This window comes from Hemitrygon akajei, chromosome 3 (genome assembly GCF_048418815.1).
Source record: "Hemitrygon akajei chromosome 3, sHemAka1.3, whole genome shotgun sequence".
In the NCBI taxonomy this organism is placed as follows: Eukaryota; Metazoa; Chordata; class Chondrichthyes; order Myliobatiformes; family Dasyatidae; genus Hemitrygon; species Hemitrygon akajei.
Window position 1 is genome coordinate 185,492,404 of NC_133126.1, and position 21,120 is coordinate 185,513,523.

Consider the following 21,120-nt stretch of genomic DNA (forward strand, 5'->3'; position numbering starts at 1 on the left):
ATCATATTTTTTACTGAGTTAAGTATTGTATGAAATTAGTTTTGCTACAACAAGTGTATGCGACATTGGGAAAAAGTTGAATTTCCCCATGGGGATGAATAAAGTATCTATATCTATCTATCTATCAATCGTGATTTGAAAGAGTGAATTGGTCAGCGTTGGAGTGAACATATGCCGCTTAATGTTATGCTGATCAAGAAACAAGCAAAGACCTATCACAGCAAACTGAAAATTGAACTTAACTGAATGTTCAGCAGGCTGGTTGCAGAAATTTAAGAAGAGGCATGGAATTAAATTTTTTAAGATTTAAATTTTTTTTTAAAGATAAAGCATCTGCTGGTCACGAAGCAGCAGAGACATTCATTGCTAAGTTTGCAAAGATCGTCGCTGATGAAACTAACACCAGAACAAGTCTGCGAAGCTGATTGCTTTATACCTTACATAAAACCTAAAAGAGTAAACTACAAATACAGTGTACTGTAACCTTTTAATCAAAACACTGCATTGTAGGAGGAGACTGAAAGCCTGTTTGATGTTCAACAGCTGATTCAGGTATTCTCCCAATGCTGCTGTGCTGTTTTTGTTACCCTGCACACATTATAGTTTCATTACATTAATGGTATAGAATAATTTTTACTGTTGAATAGAATTGAATCGACTTTATTTTTTTTACATCCTTCACGTACATGAGGAGTAAAAATCTTTACGTCTGAATGTGAAATCTGCAAATTGCAGTGATTTGAAATAAATAATATGTACAGTAAAATATACAGAAGTCAATATAGCTTAGAAATACAAATGTATCAATGTGAATTAATCATTCTGAGAGCCTGTTGGAAGAAGCCGTCCTGGAGTAGAAGCTGTTAAGAACATATGTGTGATGAACAAGTGTGAGATAAAGACTTCTTACCAGCAGCACATAAATTCAGAATCCGAAATGATGGCGATCCCAAGCTATTCATTATATATCCCAAAATCTGAAACACGACCAGCCTCAAGCATTTTGGAAAAGGTGTACTCAAGGCAAAGACAAATGACGATGTAGACAGCAGCCAGAGAACTGGAAATGAACACCAATGTACTGATCCACTTGACCCGAAACAGGAGTGTGTGGGCCATGGCAGTCAAAGCTCAAACTGGGCTTGGCACCTGATGATGATGATGATGTACTCAGCCTGTACCAACTCAGTCTGGAATAGGTTCCAGACAATGTAGTTAATGACCCCTTGGAGCAGTAAGCAAGCATACCACAGGGTGACATGGAAATGATTTTCACTGATGGAGATACAAAAAAGCAGAAACTGAGAAAATCTGCAGATGCTGGAAATCCAGATATCTCAGCCCGAAACGTTGACTGTACTGTTTTTCCATAGATGCCACTTGGTCTGCTGAGATCCTCCAGCATATTTTGTGTGTGATACAAAAAAGCAGAGCGCTCAGGCAAGTAAAAGCTTAATTGATTAAAATCACTCCTAAGCTAACTCTAATATTTAGTTGTACTGGACAGAGCATTAAATTAGTCAAAAAATACAAAGGTATATAGAGAAATTTAAAAAAAAACCTCTTGTAAGTTACTTCACGCACTGCTGGGCCAACTAACCAGTTGGTTCACTGCTGGATCTGTTAGTCAATCGGTTCACTGGTATACTTCAGGATTTCCCGTCTTTTTCACAAATACCAAAACATCAGGATGTTTTAATTTAGCACTTAACTTGGGGTAACAAACAGCCAAGCGGGATTAACTAAGCAGGTCATGCAGCATCTGTGAGGGGAAAGGTATAGTCAATGTTTCCGGTCAGAACCCTGCATCAGGACACAAAACGTTGACAGTTTCTTTTCCCACAGATGATACTTGACATGCTGAGTTCCTCCAGCACATTGTTTGTTGCTCCAGATACTGGCATCAGCAGTCACTTACCATGGGATATCTTATATGGTAACTGATCTGCCCATTTTCAGGTAGGAAACAAAATTTGGTCAAGAAAACCCAATTCTGAAACAAAAATAAACAAATTTCATTAGTAACAAAACAGAAAATTGCTTAAAATACTGCAAAAATCCCATAAAGCTCTGAAATAACTAAAATTAAAAGACAAATTTGCCAGTATGTGCATTCCTGCTTAACCAAGTATACTTATATTCAAGATACAAATGAAAGATAAAAAGCTTAAAGATTGACTTTATTTGTCTAGATATAATTCCACAATTCATCTGCTGTGTATTATTTTGTTCGTCACAGAAATACACAGTAAAACTCCAATAATCTAACATGATCAGGACTTTATTGGGCCAAACTGGCAGATTTCACAATACCTCAACAAGCTTTTAATTCACTTTTTTTAAAAAGAAACATTTTACATAATATGATAATTAATTTTTCTAGTGAACCAGATGAATTGAAAAGGAATATGAAATCTAGGGCTCCAGCAAGTGGTAAGTGAGTACAAAAACAGGGATCCTAGTATGCTAGAGGGAGAGTGGGAACCAGGGCGCCAGTGAGTGAAACATTACCTGGTTCAGCATCTGGCTCATCACAATTTCCAATTGCTAGATCGTAGGTTATCAGACTTTTACTGTATATAGTTTGTTAATTAAAACTTGACTGAAATAAAAACAGCTTCTGTGTACCATTGGCAGTGTACAATGTAATCTTCGTTGGCTTCGTATAGGTTGGCCTTCATGCAAGTTCATCTCTCCTTTCTGTAGATTTCATATTTTTATTTCTGCCTATTAATCTTTACACTTTTACATCTACTGTTTCACTTCTGATTCATTTCCCACCTTTGTTTCTACACAATGCAAAGTATCACTCTTCTCTCAAGTAACATTACTAGAAGTGACCTTCAGAAGAGTTCAATTACCAGATCACTAAAGACCACAGAAAGGGATGAATAAAGACAATCAGTCTTTATTTGTGTATAGTTTTTTCTCATATATCCTGTTATATTTCTTTATTTTCCTGTAAATGCATGCAAGAAAATAATTCTCAGAGTAGTATATCATGACATATATTACTTCGATAATACATTTGCTGTGACTTTGAGGTACATGTAAGGGGAAGGAGATAAACACAAGGTGGTGTGACAGGGTCCAGAAATGACCCTAGTTTGTGATGGGGTCCAGAATTGACCCTATGAACTGTGCTGCTATTAAGAGAGAGAGGGAGGCGCCCAATGCACTGAGAGAGAGACAGACAGAGACTGCTTGAAAGATTGATGTTATGGTTTCTCTACAAGCCTGTTTACCTTTCCACAAGGACACTTGCCTGCTTGTAAAACTCTTAGAGAGAGAAGAGGGCGGAGCAGGTTGATGGACAGCGGGTGTCCAGCATGTGGGGATAAATACCAGGTCCGCTGATACACAGGCAGACACACAGTTTTGGACACTGAACGAGCTTTGTTGCGCCCACGTGAGGGTGGGTTTTTGGAGGATCGATTTGGGGAAATCGATCAGTGGCTCTCGCAGTGTGAAAAGGTGTAACCAGTGGGGAATTATTTGTGTGTCCACCCTTGCCTGGGTGATAATTCCATCACTGAAGAACGGTTGCATGTGTTATGGTCAGTCGGTGACTTCAATAGGATTTCGGAAGACAACGAGAAGATCAACGGCATCAGCTCACTGCTCACCTCTCTCTCTCCCTCCAATGCTACTCAACTGACTACCTTAAACTGAACTGAACTCTCTTCATCATCGTAAGACTATATCCATCCACCCCTAGGTTTGAAAGAGCCTAGTTTTGTTCCTATTTCCACATTTCTGTACATATATATCATTGCTAACCTGTTTGATATATCTGCATTTATAGTACTGTATTGCGTAGTTACTAATAAACACTATTAGTTATTAGCAATACCAGACTCCAAAGTGTTTTCCATTTCTGCTGGTTCTTTAACCCGTCACAGGGTACGTGACAGTGGGAAAGAGATTAGAAGGGGATGCTGATTCAGTGAAGTGAAGAAAATGTGCAGAACACAGAACACTGATGTGTAGGAATAAATGTCTCTTTCTGTGGTATAAATAACTTTAAAGCCTATCTTTGGAATTTGTTTTATATGTATACATATGTTGATAGTAAATTTACTTTGAACTTTTAAGTCTTATCAGATATGACCGGAACTCTCCTGAGCAGGGTCCTTCTATTACAGAAGTAGGAGGGAATCTATCAAAATTCCTAAAACAAATATGGTCCAAGTCCCAAATGACTTCTAGGTGGCCTTATCAAACAGCTGACAATATCAAGTGACTTTAAGAGCAAACATCTGGCAAAATCTCCTCAAAAAACCTGAAGACCCTTGAAGTGATGTGTGTGTCAGAACAGGAAGTATGGTAAAATCTTTCAACTGACTTATGCACTTAAAATAAATAAAATGCAAAAGCATATCAATGCAAATTATCCAATGATGATATATCTCAATAACTCAAATCAGTACATAAAGAGACTATGGATATCCCCTTGTTAACAACTCTAAAAATCCAATTAAAATGGCATCCTTTTTAAAAGGGCTTCAACTAAAAATAGATATCACTAAAACAATGTTCTGCTTAAGATGCATGAGGCTCCACTAATGTTCTGGCTACCCACAAGTAGAAGTCACATCATTCCACAATTGTTGCCAATAATTTAATTAAAAATAGATATTCCCACTAATTTATCAGTTTTTTCCATGTGACAGATGTAGAACTGCAGAAACAAGGCATGATTGTCAAACATTCACAGGATAAGCAATCAGAAGACTTCAGTTGGTGAGTAAATGAGAACTCTGTCTTCCCAGTAAATGATAACACTCACATTGGATGGTTTCAGAATGATGGGCATTATCCAGCACTGACTCAAAACATTAAAGATTAGCTTTATTTGTCATGTGTACATCAAAGCATACAGTGAAATATGTAACATAGAAACATAGAAAACATATAGCACAATACAGACCCTTTGGCCCACAAAGCTGTGCCGAACATGTCCCTACCTTAGAACTACTTAAGCTTTACCCATAGCCCTCTATTTCTCTAAGCTCCACGTAGCCATCCAGGAGTCCCTTAAAAGATCCCATTGTTTCCGTCTCCACCGCTGCCGCCGGCAGCCCATTCCACGCACTCACCACTCTCTGTGTAAAAATCTTATCCCTGACATCTCCTCTGTACCTACTTCCAAGCACCTGAAAACTGTGCCCTCTCGTGCTAGCCATTTCAGCCCTGGGAAGAAGCCTCTGACTAACCACATGATCAACGTCTGTATCAAATCAAATCAGAGAGGGTTGTGCTGGGCAGCCCACGAAGTTTGCCACTTCTGGCGCCAACATAGCATCCCCACAACTCACAAACCCTAAATGTACATCTTCGGAATGTGGGAGGGAACTGGAGCATCCAGAGGAAACCCATGTGGTCACAGGAAGGATGCACAAACTCCTTACAAGCAGTTACTGAACCCCAGTCGGTAATCGCTGGTGCTATAATTGCATTATGCTAACCTCTATTCTATTGTGTCACCCTCACATTACAATAACTCTTGTATTCCACAGTTTGCAGACCAAATATTCAATTTCCATATTTCTTTACAACATAGGAGGCCACTGAGTCAATGCCAACTCACTAATAGTCCATGTGACTGACATTCCCACATTCCTAGTGCTGCTACCACCACACTATGCTGGGGACAACTTACAGTGGTTAAATAACCTTTAAACCTGCATGTTCTTTTTAGGATGTGGAAGAAAACCTGAGTGCTCAGAGGAAACACACACAGTCACAGGAAGAACATGTAAATCAGACAGAGGCCAGAATGGAACCCAGGTTGTTGGAGCTGAGTGTATTGTAGTCCATTAAAATGTAATACTACTTCCCCCAAGCAACACACACAAAGTGCTGGAGGAACTCAGCAGGCCAGGCACTATCCATGTTAAAGGGTAAACAGTTGGTGTCTCTGGCCAAGACACTTGATTAGGACTGGAAAGAAAGAAGTCAGAGTTAGAAGGTGGGGGGGGGGGGGGGGGAGGGAAGGAAGTACAAGGATGTAGGTTATTGGTGAACTGGGAGAGGGGGAGGAGGTGAAGTAAAGAGCTGGGAAGTTGATTGGTGAAAGAGATACAGGGCTGCAGAAGGGGGAATCTGATGTGAGAGGACAGAAGACCATGGAAGAAAGGGAAGGGGGAGGAGCACCAGAAGGAGATGATGGGCAAGTGAGAGAGGGAAACGAGAATGGGGTATGATGAAGAGGGGGCAATTATCAGAAGTTTGAGAAATTGATGTTCATGCCATCAGGTTGGAGGCTACCCAGAAGGAAAACAAGGTGTTGCTCATCCAACCTGAGTGTGGCCTCATCGTGGCAGTTAGAGGAGGTCATGGACTGACATGGCAGAACGGGAATGAAAAATAGAAGTGAAATGGTGGCCACCGGGAGCTCCCGCTTTTTCTGCCAGATGCAGCATAGGGGCTCAGTGAAGTGGCCTCCCAATCTACACTGGGCCTCACCAAAATAAAGGATGCCACGCTGGATACAGTAGATGACCCCAACAGACTCACAGGTGAAGTGTCGCCTCACCTGGATGAAGTGTAGGGGCAGGTGTGGCATTTATTCTGTTTGCAAGCATAAGTACCAGGAGGGAGGTCAGTGGGGAGAGGCAAGTGGGAGTGTAGGGAGAGATCCCTGAGGAAAGTAGAAAGTGGGGATGGAGGGAAAGATCTTCTTGATGTGGTCCCATTGGAGATGGCGGAAGTAATGGAGAGTTATGTGCTGGACAAGGAGACTAGTGGGGTGGTAGGTGAGGAGAAGAAGAACCCCATGAGAGGAACTACTACTCCCATTGGCTTGTGAGCAGTTCTGGTTGTCTAACTCTATGAACAATGTCATTAAGAACAATGATGCAACAAAGATTCATAAGGATGTTCCAGACTGGATAGCATGAGTTACAAGGAGAGATTGCATAGGATTCAGCTTTTTCTCCTGCAGCTTAGATGGCTGAAGGTTGACTTCACAGAGGGATATAAAATCATGAGGTTTTAAGGTGAATGGCCACAACTTTTTCCCAGGGCAGTGGAGTTTAAAACTACCGACTGAACCCCACAACCCCCTTACTTTATTGCCCCCTTAGAAACTCCCACTGCCCCCCGGGGGGGGGGGCGTGCAATATCACACACTTTGCAAACCATGGTCTAAAAGAACAATGGGTTGGTAAGAGATGAAGTGATCACATGGTCATCGTAATCAATTATGATACACAAGGAATCAAATACTTATAACTAATTCATTTCTTAAATTAATTCCTCAGCTGCCCCCTCACTACTCAGCCCCCTCCCACTGCCTCCAGGGGAGGGGTGGTGATATCGCTCACTTTGGGAACTGCTGGTTGAGAGGGATATTGTTCAAATGCAGCCAAATGGGTCTAACTCGAAAAGGAAACTTGGTTGGCATGGACAAGTTGGGCTCTAGGGCCTGTTTTCCAAACTGTGTAACTTGCTCTTCAAAACTCAGTCAACATGAAAAGAAATCTAAGTGAGAGTAATACACGGAGTGAGTTAACACCCTCCTTTAAGGGGAAATACACCTAATATCTGCTACCCTTGAGCCGTCAGTTAAACAGCCATATACAGAGCCCATAAGAAGTAATCAACCCCGCTCCCTGGATATTTTCACTTTTATTGTTTCACAACATTGAATCACAGGGATTTAATTTGGCTTTTTTTAAAAAAAAACAATGATCAACAGAAAAGACTCTTCCATGTCAAAGTGAAAACAGGTCTCTACAAAGTGATCTAAACTAATTACAAATATAAAACACAAAATAATTGATTGCATAGGATCTTCACCCCCTTTATTATGACACACAAATCATCACTGGTGCAGCCAATTGATTTCAGAAGTCACATAATTAGTTAAAAGGAGATCACCATGTGCAGTCAAGGTGTTTCAGTTGAATGTAGTAAAAATACACCTGTATCCAGAAGGTCCAACTGCTGGTGAGTCCATATCCTGGTAAAAACTACACCATAAAGACAAAACACTCCAAGCAACTCCAAAGAAGGTTATTGAAAAGCACGTCAGGAGATGGAGACAAGAAAATTTCCAAGTCACTGAATATCCCTTGGAGTACAGTTAAGTCAATCATCTAGAAATGGAAAGAATATGGCACTGATGTAAATCTGCCTAGAGCAGGTTGTCCTCAAAAACTTAACGACTGTTCAAGAAAGGGACTAGTAGGGGAGCCACCAAGAGATCTACGACAACTCCGGAGGAATTACAAGATCCAGTGGGTTGAATTGGCAGGAACAGCGCATACAACAACTGTTGCCCAGGTGCTTCATCTGTGCAGCTTTATGGGAAAGTGGCAAAGAGAAAGCCACTGTTGAAAAGCTCACATGAAATCTCTGCTAGAGTTTGCCAGAAGGCACGTGGGAGATTCTAAAGTCAGCTGATCGAAGGTTCTATGGACTGATGAAACCAAAATTGAGCTTTTTGGCCATCAGACTAAATGCTTTGTTTGGAATAACTCAAACACTGCATATCATCAAAAACACACCATTCCTACCATAAAGCATAGTGTTGGCTGTGGAGATGCTTCACTACAGTAGGCCCTGAATGGCTTGTGAAGGTAGAAGCTAAAAAGAATGCAGCAAAATATAGGGAAATCCGGGAGGAAAACCTGATGCAGTCTGCAAGAGAACTATGACTTGGGAGAAGATTTGTTTTCCAGCCAGACAATGACCTCAAGCATAAAGCCAATGCTATACAGGAACAGCTTAAAAACAACAGTTATTGTCCTGGAGTGGCCAAGTCAGAGTCCAGACTTCAATGCAATTGAGAATTTGTGGCTGGACTTGCAAAAGGGCCATTCATTCACGATCCCCATGCACTCTGACTGAGATTGAGCAGTTTTGTAAAGAAATATGGGGAAAAAAATTAGTGTCCAGATGTGCAACACTGATAAGAGACCTATCCACACAGACTCAAGGCTGTAATTGCTGCCAAAGATGATCTTCTAAATACTGACTTGAAGGGGGATGAGTAATTATGCAATAAATTATTTTGTGTTTAATAATTATAATCAATTTAGACCAATTTGTAGAATTTTTTTTTACTTTGACACAAAAGAGTCTTTTTTGTTGATTAGTGTCAAAAAAGCCAAATTAAATCCACTGTGATTCAATGTTGCAAAACAATAAAACATAACTTCCCGAGTGGGTAAATACTTTTTATAGGTGCTGTAGGTAGAAATGATTATTCTGCTCCTATGTTGTATGGTCTTATACCGTTTACTATGAAGGTGCAGGTGCTCTTGCTGTTTGTTTTATATATTCATGGTATTCGGTAGGAATCTGTTCTGGGACCTCTGCTGTTTGTGATGTGTATTAATAACCTGGATGTAAATGTAGATGGGTGGGTTAGTAAATTTGCGGATGATACCAACATCGGTGGAGTTGTGGAGAGTGTAGATGACTGGCAAAGAATACAGTATGACATAGAGCAATCGGCAGAGAAATAGCAGTTGGAGTTTAACCCAGATAAATGTGAGGTGTTGCACCTTGGTAGGGCAAATGCAAGGAGACAGTATATTGATAAGGACAAGATCCTTAACAGTGTTGCTGAGCAGAGAGATCTTGGGATCCAGGTTCATAGCTCCTTGAAAGTGGCTACACGGGTTGATAAGGTGGTTAAGAATACTTATGGGATGTTAATTCGTATTAGTTGAGGTATTGAGTTCAAAAGTCAAAAGGTTATATTGCAACTTTATAAGACTCTGGTTAGGCCACATCTGGAGTATTGCGTAGTTCAGTGTGCCCCACTATGGGAAGGCTTTGGAGAGAGAGCAAGAAAGGTTCTCTCTAGGATGCTGCCTGACATAGAGGGCACGTGCTATCATGAGAGGCTGGGTTGTTTTCTCTAGAGTGCCGGCAGCTGAGGGGAGATCTGATAGATATTTACAAGATTATGAGAGGCATGGGTGGAGCAGACAGAGTATCTGTTTCTCAGGATTGAAATGTCTGATACCAGAGACCATGCATTGAAGGTTCGAGCAGCATGTGAGGGATAAGTTTTTTTACTCAGAGTCGTGGATGCCTGGAATGCACAGCCTGGTACGGTGGCAGAGGCAAATACATTAGTGGCTTTTTGAGAAACATTTTGATAGTCACATGGATGTAAGGAAGATGGAGGGATACAGACATTTTGGGTAGGAGGTGTTAGTGTTTGGGTGTTTTTGATTTGCTTTTTAGCTGGAACGACACAGCACTGTGGGCTGAATGGCCTGTTCGTGTGTTGTACTCTTCTATGTGCATGTGGGAGGTATGATTAGTAAATTCACAAATGACAAAATTGGAAACACTGAAGTTAGGAGGTATTCTGAGACTCTATGGCAATATTGATCAGTTGGTAAGACGGTAGAGTAATGATGGAATTTAAACCGATAAATGAGGATACAGTCAGACCATAAGTTATAGGAGCAGAATTAGGCCAATTGTCACATTGAGTCTGCTTTGTCATTATGATTAATCAATTTTTCTCTCAGATCCAATCTCCTGCCTTCTGCCCACAGCCCTTCATGTCCTGACTAACCAATAATTTATCAGCCTGTGCTTTAAGTATACCAAATGACTTGGCCTCCACAACTGCCTGTGGCAATGAATTCCACAGATTCATCACTCTCTGACTAAAGAAATTCCTCATTTCCATTCTAAACTGACGTTCCTCTATTCTGAAGTCGAGTCCTCTGGGCTTAGACTCCCCACATAAGAAACAGCCTCTTCACATCCACTCTTTCGAGGCCTTTCAACATTCGATATGTTTGAATGAGATCATCCTTGTTCTTCTGAATTCCAGTGAGTATAGGCACTTTCAGAACAATCAAATGCTTCTCAAATGATAAGCCTTTCAATCCTGGAATCACTTTTGTGAACCTCCTTTGAATCCTCGCCAATATCAGCATATCCTTTCTTGGGTAAGGTTCTCTAAACTGCTCACAATACTCCAGTGAGATCTTACCAACGTCTGAAAAAGCCTCAGCTTTGCATCCTTGCTTTCACATTCTAGTCCTCTCAAAATAAATGTTAACAGTGCATTTGCCTTCCTCACCATTGTGCAAATTAACCTTTAGGGAATCCTGCACAAGTACTCTCAAGTCCCTTTACTCCTTAGATTATTGAATTTCCCCTCCATTTAGAAAATAGTCTACATTTTTATTTCATCTCCCAAAGTGCATGACTATATACTTCCTGACACTATTCCATCTGCCACTCCTTTCTTCATTCTCCTAAATCCTTCTGCAACCTCTCTGCTTCCTCAACACTATCTGCTCCTACACCAATCTTCATATTGACCACAAACTTGGCCACAAAGCATCAGTTCTATTATCCAGATTACTGACGTTTTATGTAAAAAGCAGTCCCAACACAGATCTCTGTGGAACACCACTAGTCTCCAGCAGCCAACCAGAAAAGGCTAATTTTACCCCCAGTCTTTCCCTCTGCCAATCAGCCAAAGCTCTATCCATGCTAGTATCTTCCCTGTAATACCACAGACTCTTAACTTGTTTAGCAGCCTCATGTGTGGCACCTTGTCAAAGGCCTTCTGATAATCCAAGTGCACATCCACCAATTCCCCTTTGCTTGTTATTTCTTCAAAGAATTCCAACAGATTTGTCAAGCAAGATCTTCCCTTGAGGAAATCATGCTGACTACAGCCTATTTTATTATGTGCCTCCAGATACCCCAAGGCAACATAACCTAAGACCACATCCTTAACTATTAATACCAACATCTTTCCAACCACTGAGGTCAGACTATCTGGCCTATAATATCATTTCTTCTGCCTCTCTCCCTTCTTGAATAGTGGAGTGATATTTGCAATTTTCCATTCCTCTGGTATCATACCAGAATCTAGTGATTCTTGAAAGATCATTACTAAGGCCTTCACAATCTCTTCAGCCACATTTTTCAGAACGCTGGGATGTAGACCATCTGGTCCAGGTGACTTATCTACCTTCAGAACTTTGTTCTCCCTAGTAATGGCAACTTCACTCACTTCTGCCCTATGATGCTCTCCAACCACTGGCATACCACTAGTGTCTTCCACAGTGAACTCTGATGCAAAATACTTATTCAGTTTATCCACCATTTCCTTTCCTCCATTACATTTCCAGCATCATTTTCCAGCAGTCTGATTATCTACTCTTGCCTCTATTTTGCCCTATATATCTGAAGAAACTTTTGGTACCATCTTTAATAGTATGGGCTAGCTTATCTTCATATTCTATCTTTCCCCTCTTTATAACTTATAGTTGCCTTCAGTTAGTTCTTAAAAGCTTCCCAATCCTCTAACTTCCCACAAATTTTTGCTCCATCATATGCCTTCTCTTTGGCTTTTACGTTGGCTTTGACTTCCTTTGTCAGGCATGGTTGTGTCATCTTGCCTTTAGAATACTTATTCATCTTTGGCATGTTTCTATCCTGCGTCTTCCAAATTGCTCCCAGAAACTCCAGCCATTGCTGCTCTGCCATCATCCCTGCTAGTGGCCAGCTCCTCTCTCGAGCCTCTGTAACTCCCTTTACTCTATACTGATACATTTGACTTTAGCTTCTCACTCTCAAATTGCAGGGTGAATTTTATCATATTATGATCACTTCTCCCCTAATGGTTCCTTACCTCAAGCTCTCTAACCAATTCCGGTTCATAACACAGCACCCAATCCAAAACAGCTGATCCCCCAGTGGAAACACGAGGAAATCTGCAGACGCTGGAAATTCAAACAACACACACAAAATACTGGTGGAACACAGCAGGCCAGGCAGTATCTATAGGGAGAAGCACTGTCGACGTTTTGGGCCGAGACCCTTCGTCAGGACTAACTGAAAGGAGATTAACCAGTAGCTCAACCACAAGCTACTATAAAAAGCCATCTTGTTGACATTCTACAAATTCCCTCTCTTGGGATCCAAGACCAATCTGATTATCCCAATCTACCTGCAAAGTGAAATCTCCCATGACTATTGTACCATTGTCCTTTTGACATGCATTTTCTATCTTACATAGTAAATTGTAGTCTACATCTTTGCTACTGTTTAGAGGTCTATATAAAACTCCCATCAGGGTCTCTTTACCCTTGCAGTTTCTTAGCTCGACCCACAACGATTCAACACCTTCCTATGTAACCTATACTGCATCACTTTTTTCTAATTATTTGATTTCATGCTTTTACCAACAAAGCCACCCCGCCCCTCAGCCTCCCTGTCTGTCCTTTCAATACAATGTATATCCTTGGGTGCTAAGCCCCCAGCTGTAATCTTCCATCAGTCACGATTCAATGATGCCCACAATGTCATACATGCGCATCTCTAACTGTGCCTTAAGTTCATCCATCTTATTCCATATACTGTGCATTCAAATATAACACCTTCAGTCCTCTATTCGTCACCCTTTCTGATTTTCTCCCCTTTTTACATTGCAGCTCATCTTGTTGACTGCAATTTTGCCCTATCATCAGCTTGACCTTGCTCGCAGTCTCACTACACACTGCCTCTGTTTGTAAACCAACTGCCCCATCCTCAGGCTCACTCTGGTTCCCATAACCCTGCCAAATTAGTTTAAACCCTCCTAAGTAGCACTAGCAAACCTGCTGCAGGTACAACCCATCCCTTTTGTACAGGCTGTACCTTCCCCAGAAGAGATCCCAATGATTCAGAAGTCTCACCACTTCCTCCTACCCCGCACCAGTTCCTCAGCCACACATTTATCTGCTAAATGCTCCTATTCTTAACCCTTGCTGGTGCATGGCACAAGCAACATCCAGAGATTCCTACCCTGGAAGTCCTCCTTTCAACTTTCTACCTAACTCCCTAAAATTTCTCTTCAGGACCTCTTTGCCTTTCCTACCTCCGTTGTTGTTGTCATCATGTACCAAGGTTTATGGCTGCTCACTCTGCCCTTTTAGAATGCCTTGAACACGATCCGAGATATCCCTGACCTCAGCACCTGGGAGGCAACATACCATCCTGGTGCCTCTATCGTGTCCATGGAATTTCATCTCTATTCTTTTAATTATGGAATCTCCTATTACCACTGCAGTCCTCTTCATCTCCTCTTCTGAGCTACAACGCAAAACTCAGTACCAGAGATCTGGTCACTGCGGCACTCCACCCCACCCCCGGTAGTCCCCCTCGACAGTACCCAAAATGATACGCTGATTATTAATGGGGATGGCCACACAGGTACTCTTGTATGGCTGTCCGTTCCCCTCTCTTCTCCTGACTGTCAGCCAGTTACCTGTCTCCTGTAACCTAGGGGTGACTACCTCCCCGTAACTCCTATCTATCTCTTCCAGTCTCCCATATGAGCCAAAGGTCATCAATTTGCAGTTCCAAGTCCTTAACTTTTTCTCAGAGGAGCTGATGCTCAGAGCACCTTCTGCAAATATGGTTATCCTGGAGGCTGGGGGTCTCCCAGAATTCCCACATCTCTCACAAAGAACACAACACTGCCCCTGGAGTCATTCTCACTGCACTAACTGTTCCCTAACAGATGAGGAATAAAGGATAAAGACAAAGAAACTTACCAAATACTTACCTCGCCCAAGTGTGATGAGCCACAGCTTCCCCTCCTTTAACACTGGCCCACTCCAACAAAGGCCACTCCACTTGCCCCTGCCTTATTCTTATTTGCCCTTGCAAATGAATCCTGTTCGCTGACTGGGTGCAGTTGAAACTCTGAAAACTGCTGCAAAGTGCTGCTTTTTTAAAAAAATTACTAAATTTTATTGCAACACCAACAAATTACATTCAATACAACCAGTTTCCGATTACATTTTGACTGTTTAACCCAGCCACCCCCAACCCTCATCCCCATCCCCCTCTCCACCCCACACCCACCAACTGAATAGTAGTGCAACACACAGACTATTTTAACAGAAGATCTTTTAAGTTAGATATCAAATTTGTCCACATTAAAACATGTTTGGTTGTGCATCATTTACTCTTGGTGATGATAATTCCAGGTAAGAAATGTCCAAATAGATCCGAAGCCAGTGAGTACTTGAAATATCATGAGGAGGTTTCCAACGCTGGACTACAATCTTCTTAGAGACAGTTAAGCCTGCCCGCCAGATTTTGCGTGTTTTTTCCGTAAGGGAAAGGTGGGAGTCATCATTCAGAAGATGTACAGCGGGATCCACCGGTAATTGTACCCCCGTTAGATCTGTAAGAGTACTGATAACCTTCCCCCACAAACCAAAAACCCCTGTACATTCCCATACAATATGTATAAAAGAGTCAACGGTTCCGTGGGGGCAAAATGAGCAATATGGGTCAGGAACCAGTCCCATTTGATATCTAATTCAAAGTGCCGCTTTTTAAATCTTCAATCGCAGACCTGTGTGAGGTTGCCGCTTCTTCTTGCATTCCCATTCACCAATTGGGGACAATTTAAACTTAGATAGTATCAAATAAACTAATAAGTCATACAGAATGAAAGTAGTGCCTTGGGAATACTGAGGAACTGAAAGTCTTTGGTGTAAAGTCCAAAGATCCCTGAAGGTGACAACAGAGGTAGAGAAGGCCAGTGCACAGAATATTAGAGCAAGGAAGATATAGCACTAATGTAAGCATTAGTCAGCTCACAGCTGCAGTATTGTACATAGGCGACTATAGAAAGAATATGATTCCATAGGAGAGGGTGTGGAGATTTACTAGGTTGTTACCCACAATGAAGCATTTCAACTTGGGGGAAGATTATAGATCAAACTACTAGTCCTTAGCTACTAGTAGTAAAAGTAATCAAAGAATATTTTCACTTGGAATTCAGTATCACCATTTTGGGGCAGTGGAGAGGCACACTCACAAAATTTCAGTAACAGCTGTACCACTGAGACTAGAATGTGAACTCCCATCTCAGAACCAAGAATGCTATCCACTAATTAAATAAGGATAGGTCCTACTCCAAACGTGTGAAAATCTGCAGATGCTGGAAATCCAAGCAACACACACAAAATGCTGAGTTCCTCCGTCATTTTGTGTGTGTTGTCTAGTTTCTACTTCACAGTCCTTAGTCCCTGGTCCCAGACCATTCTCCATCAGGTATAATGTCATCAGATAGCCGGTGGGCCAGCAATACTCACTCTTAGTGCTATTACTCAATCAAAACTGTATATCAAGTTGACAGAACAGGGAAAGGTAGAACAAAATAGCAGGCCAGACAAAAGTAGGGCCTGCTGAGTTCCCCAGCACTTTGTGTGTGTTGCTTGGATTTCCAGCATCTGCAGAATTTCTCGTTAGGGAAAGATGGAGGTTCATTTTGAACACCAACTCTAATGTCCATTTTCGTACACATTTAATTTTATCTCCCAGATAATGCACCAAAAATAGATCTGTTGGGTGGTGGGGGAACTTTATAGCAGTTATTTCGTTCGCAATACACGTAAAGCAGACATTTGCCCTCCAACTGGAAAGCCAGTGGCTGCCTCGACGCATCACGTGACTTTCCCGCCCATCGTTTTGGCTCTATCGCCCCCCCCCCCACTCTCATTTAAATATTAATATTAGGATGTTACCTTATAGGTCTCTAACTTTCCTGCTTCGAATTTGCCGCTAACTAACCGCAAACAAAAGAGGAACAAGATCCAGTACAACGCCCACCACCTCATCCCCACAACACCTCCGCACGGCGTCACTCTTATGCGTTACGTACCGGGAAATTATTAATTGGCTAATTTCAATAATGATTGATTTCTCCATTAACCAATCAAATATCTCGTTTAGTCCTTCCCAAAACGCGATAATAATCAGACCTCTCTTAATTTTTCAAGTGTCTCCGTGCATTTACTTTTACTCATTATTTAGCACAGACATTGAACCTAATTATAGATCAATTTGTGTTGTTGCTAGCCTCTTGATTGACAGCAAATATAACCAATAAACGATATGCACAGTGTCCAATAAACGCCTGACTTGCCTTGACGGACATTTACGCAGACCAGTCAACAAAATGCTCGGGTGTAACAACTACTGGTAAAGAGAATGCATTTTATCACAAGACTCTACTTCATGTGATTAATGTACTTCCTGCATTTCATCTTTAATCCAATATTAGTTTAATCCAGTTGGAAAATTATTCACTGCGAATTGCTGATATAGGCAAAAAGGCGCAGTTACAGCTCAGAAACCCGATCTGAGGCCAGAGATTCAAAATTCTCAGTGGTAAATCAAACAAATAATTTAAAGAACCAATTAAATTGTCTTCAGAATGAAAACGTTTTATTGAATGGTAAAAACATTATAAAAAAAAACCTCAGGCACATTTGAACAGGTCAAGCCACATCTGTGGAAAGAGAAATTGAGTTAACATTTGGTATAGAGACATTGAGATTAATAAATGGTTGAGACTAACAGCATCATTAATGAATTTAAGGAAATCTAGGTAACCCCATCATCGAAGAAAAGTGGGTGTGTCGTTAGCTAAAATTATGTGCCGCCAATTCCGATTACATCCTGATGTGGAGTACCAACAATCCCCCCCCCCTCCCTTTCCGCCGGTTGCTGCTGCTCTTCCAGTTGTATATATTTTTTGCCTTATATTCCAGAATCTCATTGTACCTCCAATTCGTCTTGTCTGATTGTGAAGGCAGGCCGATTGGATATTAAGGGAATCAGGGACTAAGTGCTGGTGCGGAAAAGTGACGCCGTGTTGAAGGCCAGTCGTAATATTGTTGAATCACGAAGGTCCGAATGATCGGTTCGGGGTTCACCTTCCTGTAACGGATCGATAATCTCTGCACCATCGACTCTTTCTTTGATTCATTTCAGGCTCCTGCAGTCATTTTAACTACCTGACGTTTATATGTAGAAACATGATTTTTAAAAAAATCTCTGAGAGCATAGCTTTACTGTTTATGGGAGTTCACAATTACTACGTAGTGCAGTGACGGCACTTCGGAAGATTGTACTTCATTGATTACAAACCTGCTGGGACTTCTAGAGGTCGTGAAAGGCACCTCTTTGGATTGACGTCCCCTCTTAATCTTCCGATTGGCTTTCTATGTTTAATGATATAAAGTTCCCGGTTCCAATTGGCAGAGGCGAGGGTGGGCGTGACCGGGGTCACGATAGATGCGGAAGCGGCGCTGAAGTTGGAAACATTCCGATAGCAAGGAGTTGGGAGGAGAGCAAAGAAAGGAATCAAAACTGCAGGAGCTGCAAAGAGTTAATGCACGGTGCCAATGTGAACTTACAGGAAAACAAGGTCCTGTAACTCGGTTAGTTGCAAATATTGATGGTTTTAAATAAAAATTCATATTGGAGATGTAACTGCGTAGAGTGCTAAGTGTTTTAATCTTTAGAGGTTATGAAAGTGCGCTTGTCGGGTTGTTTTCTGAAAAATGACTAGTTTAATGTGACAATTTCACCTTGTATGATCCTAGCAATTTAATGGGACACCTACCGCCTCTCGTCGCCTCTGCACCGAATCCGGATTTCGATGAAACGGATTGGAAATGGTGCGAGTATACAACTGCCACCCGTTTTCCTCCCAGTTCATCGTCCCGGTTGAGCACGAACCCGATACCTTCAGCAGTGGGAGAGACGTTCTCTTCGTTATATCCGCTGAATGTAAAGTGGAGACATTTAACCTTGTCCAGGGCGGATGTGAGCCCCTCTGCACGTTCGCCACTCTCGGGAAAGTCCAGAAAATAATATTCAGCGACATAGGTAAATGATGTTTCCACACAAGTTCTATTGAAACGAAGTAAATGGCATTACTGGTACAGGCGTTGCAAACGTTGTTCGAGGGCAGAAAAATGTGAAAATACAAAAGTACAACCGTGTTTTGATTCTCTTGACATGCGAGTTGAAGGGACTACTTTAATTAGCAGCTTGCGAGCATTTAGTATGATTTTTTTCCTCTCTCTCCTTTGAATCATCTGAACAATTATACGGACCGACTGCGAGTCAGGTCTCCGCCCGAAACGTCGCCTGTGCTCTTCTCTCTGCCTGGCCTGCAGAGTTCCTCCAGAATTCTGTATGTGTTGCTTGGATTTCTAGCATCTACAGAATTTCCCTTGTCAGTATTTCTATGAATCGCTTTTTATGGCTTGCAGATTTAATAATGTCGTTAACGGATGGTTTTTTTTTGGCATAATAAACACGTGGTTGTATGTTAGATGCACAGTTGTAGGGACTGCATAGTATTTGCACATTAAATTGAATTTATTGCCACTGCGAAACCAAATGCGATGCAGTTGCCCTTCGGTTTTTAATGTCTGACCTTCTTCGCCTCAGGAGATTATCTTGCTGCAATCGAGGAGAAGAACAAGATTCTTTCCCTCCGTGTCTACTTGAACTGGAGAAGATGCCAAGCAAGGGGGTCCGCGCGAGTCAGCATCCGAATGCTGGGACATGCGTTGCAAGCCCCGTTTATTGGAGCACCCAAGGATCAAATGGAGATCATAGAAGTGCCCCTTTCAGAGCCTCCCGTTTCCATCTGCTGCTGCCCTGTGAAGGGGGATTTATTGGTTGGGTGTAAAAACAAGGTGGTGCTGTTCCGCTTGAAGGAAAAGATGGTGGACGGTGACAGTCCTGTGTTGGACTTCGAGCGGTTCCTGATCGTGCACGTCGCTCTGGATCTGCTGGAAGTGGCCTTGTGCCACGGATGTGTGGCCGTGGTGACCGACCTGGAAGTGTTGGTGCTGAAACTGGAGAACGTCCAACAGGCGGAGGGCAACAGCCAGCCGGAGGCCCCCCCGAAAAAGGCGCTGGTCACCCCGGATGAAGGGGGAAACGAGCCTGTGGAAGGTTCGTAGTAAATTAATCACACTACACACATTATTTTCAGCTTGTTATCCCAGCAGTAACACATGTCCCAGTCATGCACGCTTCAACTTTGCAGGGGCGAGCGCGTATAAAGCTGGGCTCTAAGCGTTGAATTAGAAGGGTGCAGCCTCGAAATACAAGCTGAAAGTTGCGGCCGGTGTTGTGGGAGCAAAGCATTTCAGGCTTCCCAATTCAGATAACAGATCAAATTCTTAATGTTCAATGGGCAAGTGTAAAATATCCCATACTTTTGAAGTCTGTTACTCTGATTTACTGTTGGTGATAAGTCTTAGCATTGAACATAGAACAGTACAGCACTGGAACAGGACCCTGGACACAGTGTTGTGCTGAGCCAGCTAAGAAGCAAATAGCAAACACCCAGACACTAACTCCTCCTACCTACACAGTGTACATATCCCTTGCATCCATGTGCCTATCGAAACCTCCCAACAGCCTCTACCACTGTACCAGGAAGTGCATTCCAGGCATCCACCACACTCTGAGTAAAATAGCTTACCTCCACACCCCCCTTGAACCTATCCCCTCTTACCTCAATGCATGCCCTCTGATAACAGATGTGAAACAGGTGCTCTCTGTCCACTCTGTCTGTGCCTCTCATAATCTTGTGAACCTCTATCAGATCTCCCCTCAGCGCTCCAGAGAAAACAGCTCAAGCTTATCCAGCCTCTTGTGATAGCACTTGCCCTCTAAACCTCTTCTGCACCCTCTCCAAAGCCTCAACATCCTTCCTATAATGGAGCGACCAGGACTGTTTACAATACTCTCGATGTGGCCTAACCAGAGTTTAATAAAGTTGCAACGTAACCTCCTGACTTTTGAACTCAATGCCTTGATCAATAAAAGCAAACATTCCATAAGCCGCCTTAATCTTATCGACCTGTATGGCCACTGTCAAGGAGCAATGAACATGGATCCCAAGATCTCTCAGTTCAGCAACACTGTTAAGGATCTTGCCCTTAGTGTACTGTCTCTTTGCATTTGCCCTACCGAGGAGCAACACCTCACATTTACCTGGGTTAAAAACCATATGCCATTTCTCTGCCCATATGTTCAACTAAGCTATATAGTCCTGTATTCTTTGCCAGTCTTCTACGCTATTATCCAGAACTCTGCCAATTGTGGTATCATCTCCACATTTACTAACCCTCCCATCTACATTTTCTGACAGCTCCCTTATGTAAATCATAAACAGCAGAGGCCCCCATCACAGACCCCTGTGGGACACCACTAATTACAGACCTCCAGCTTGAGTCAGTTCCTTCAACCACTACCCTCTGCCTTCCATGCACAAGCTAGTTCTGAATCCAAACAGCTAATTCA

The 21,120-nt window shown here is 42.1% G+C and overlaps 2 protein-coding genes across 7 annotated transcripts in view; one reads left to right on the top strand and one right to left on the bottom strand.

Moving 5' to 3' along the window:
* Positions 1–16,635, bottom strand: part of LOC140725722 (transmembrane protein 145-like) — a 54,687-nt gene extending 38,052 nt beyond the window's left edge. For all 4 annotated transcript variants that reach the window (XM_073041571.1, XM_073041570.1, XM_073041569.1 and 1 more), the window contains exons 1-2: positions 16,527–16,635; positions 1,919–1,993 (exon numbers count right to left, since the gene is read on the bottom strand). In XM_073041571.1, coding sequence (XP_072897672.1) covers positions 1,919–1,993; positions 16,527–16,619 — 168 coding nt within the window. In that variant the 5' untranslated portion in view covers positions 16,620–16,635. The remainder of the gene's footprint in view (positions 1–1,918; positions 1,994–16,526) is intronic.
* Positions 16,636–18,068: 1,433 nt separating this feature from the next.
* hps3 (HPS3 biogenesis of lysosomal organelles complex 2 subunit 1) overlaps positions 18,069–21,120 on the top strand; it is a 67,487-nt gene continuing 64,435 nt past the window's right edge. For 2 of the 3 annotated variants that reach the window (XM_073041572.1, XM_073041573.1), the window contains exons 1-3: positions 18,069–18,227; positions 18,393–18,678; positions 19,249–19,761. In XM_073041572.1, the coding sequence (XP_072897673.1) occupies positions 18,465–18,678; positions 19,249–19,761 (727 nt within the window). In that variant the 5' untranslated portion in view covers positions 18,069–18,227; positions 18,393–18,464. The remainder of the gene's footprint in view (positions 18,228–18,392; positions 18,679–19,248; positions 19,762–21,120) is intronic. The other variant, XM_073041574.1, reaches the window with a different exon arrangement.